A 2,306-nucleotide genomic window follows, 5' to 3' on the forward strand; every position below is an offset into this window, starting at 1 on the left:
CTTTGGTGTCTCTCGGGCACTTTAAAATTGTTTCTATTACACAGAGCCATTCAGGGGACTTAGAAAAAGGAATGTGACTTTGAACCAAAATAGTTGCCTGGCTTACATCCACGTGCTGGTGATCGTTATGGCTCTGGTAGCTCTGTAGGTTGAGTCCATGTCCTCATCATTGGAGGGCTGGTCTTTTTGTGTGTGTGTCTTGCAAGTCTTACTGCAGTAAGATTACTGCTGGGTACAAATGCCAGCTGAGAAGAACCAAGAAGGCAGCAGCGTAGCGTAGTGTGCTGGGCTGCAGCCAGAATTCCCAGCGTCCTCATGGAGATTCTTGCTGTGCTGCCCATGCATCTCGGAGCAGCGGGGCTGCCGGCACGGCACTTGCCTCCCTCTATAGGGCACTGAGAGGGGAACCAGACATGATGCACACAAAACGAGTTGGTTTATGGGCAGGGGAAGACTGTTGAAGAGAGAAATCGTGATGGTTTTGGCATTTTAGGACAATGCTAGGACAGCAAACGGACAGCTCTACTTGAGTGGAATTTCTGGTTCACCTGAGGATGATGTTCCCAGCACTTTGTCTTTCTTACTCTCTAGATACCAGAAATGATGTTGAGGAAGCGATGTTACAAGATAATTAAAGTGTTTGCAGCTTTGTTTTAAAACCTGAAAGAAAAGCACGGGGTGATGATGGTAAAATGAAAAAACTCCCCACGTGCAAATGACAAGTGAGGACTGTCTAAGCATTACTGCCTGGCCAGGACAAACAGCCTGACACTGACTGGTGATTAGGAACACGTTGCTTTTCCTATTAATTTTAGTAAGTTAGTTATATTTCTAAATAATATTTTTCTTTCTAAATTAATCCATTTGGTACAGAGATGCCCATTTAATCAGACATAAAATGTGGGAAGAGGGAGAATGCGATGCGTTGCCGTAGGGCTGCACTGCCCGTGCAGAGCGGCCGCTGGGGCTCCCAGGCTCAGGCCTTTGGTCACAGCACCCCGAGGGCACCCAGGTGCGGGTCCCTGTGCCAGTCCCTGCCCTCACTGCACTGCCCCTTGCGGCAGCCGGGCCGGCAGCAGCGAGCATTGTTCCCTGCTTGGTGTGGGTTTGGGCTGCAGGCTGCTTTGTGCAGAGGCGGCAGCCAGAAGGTGTGCACCTTGTCTGGGGAAATGCTTCCTCCCATCCGAAGTACAGGTTTTATCTGGAGCTGAACCAGAGCCAGGTTTTGTTTGGTAAGTTCAGAGCGAGAAACACCATTCCTTTCTAGTGACTTGTCTTAATGCTTCCTTTTTTGTTTCATTATGGTATGTCCTTGCAGACTAAAATCTTCAGAAACACAAGTACTTGTTGTAAGATGCCTGTGTGTGTGAATGCATATAGGTGTGCGTGCATAAAGGCTGCGCTCCTGAGTTAGAAGCAGCTGTGTAAGAGAGTGGTGTGTAGGTAGGAACTGCAGGATGTGGCTGGTGCTGTGTGTCCTGCTGAGGTCCTCCTGAGGTGGGGAAGGCTGTCTCCAGGTAGCGAAGCTGGCACCTGTGGGCTCCTTTGGGCCACCTGCCTTCAGGTGTTTGGGGCAGAAAGCCTTTATGTTTGTCTATGTCTGTATCACATATGCTCATATATTTATATATGCATGTATGTATGTAAGTATAAATAAAGGGATCTGTTAATATACTTTTTTTTTTTTCCCCTCAGATTACTCCTTGACTAGCGCAGACCTGTCTGCCTTGCAGGGCTTTAACTCCCCAGGAATGCTGTCTTTAGGGCAGGTGTCAGCCTGGCAGCAGCACCATCTCGGTCCAGCAACCCTCAGCAGTCTCGTGTAAGTAGATCTGTAACAGCGCAGTACTGCGTGGCAGGGAACTTCTGCCACTCCAAGGTGAATAATCTGCACTGGGACACACATAACACAAAACCTTTTTACTTCTGTTTTCTGCCGCCAATGTGTACTTGGCTGTTCCATTTGCCCACTGGCCGCAGGAGTTCTGTGCCGATGTTGTAGGTCTGTGTCCTTTCTGTCCGTTCTCCCAGTCCCGAGGCTGATGCGTCGTGCCCCTGCAGGCCCCCCTCCTTGCTAAGAGCCACCAGCACAATTAATGTCATTGCTGTTTGTGTTTAACTTCCACACAAGCACTTCAGGTCTCTAATTGACGCTTTCTTTCATGTTAGTAAGTTGCATTTATTTACACGCTTGTTTCAGGGATGTTGAACTACAAGGCGGTACCGTCCCACAGATGCATGAATTGTCACTTTCTTTTCCTTTCTCGCGTTTTCTTATTTCTTCCTTTTGGTTTTCTTTTTCCCAG

The 2,306-nt window shown here is 48.3% G+C and overlaps 1 protein-coding gene across 6 annotated transcripts in view; it reads left to right on the top strand.

Moving 5' to 3' along the window:
* MEF2A (myocyte enhancer factor 2A) overlaps positions 1-2,306 on the top strand; it is an 85,555-nt gene that overhangs the window by 79,284 nt on the left and 3,965 nt on the right. For all 6 annotated transcript variants that reach the window (XM_021406983.1, XM_021406985.1, XM_021406988.1 and 3 more), the window contains one exon: positions 1,696-1,822. In XM_021406983.1, coding sequence (XP_021262658.1) covers positions 1,696-1,822 — 127 coding nt within the window. The remainder of the gene's footprint in view (positions 1-1,695; positions 1,823-2,306) is intronic.

This window comes from Numida meleagris, chromosome 9 (genome assembly GCF_002078875.1).
Source record: "Numida meleagris isolate 19003 breed g44 Domestic line chromosome 9, NumMel1.0, whole genome shotgun sequence".
NCBI classification, from domain to species: Eukaryota; Metazoa; Chordata; class Aves; order Galliformes; family Numididae; genus Numida; species Numida meleagris.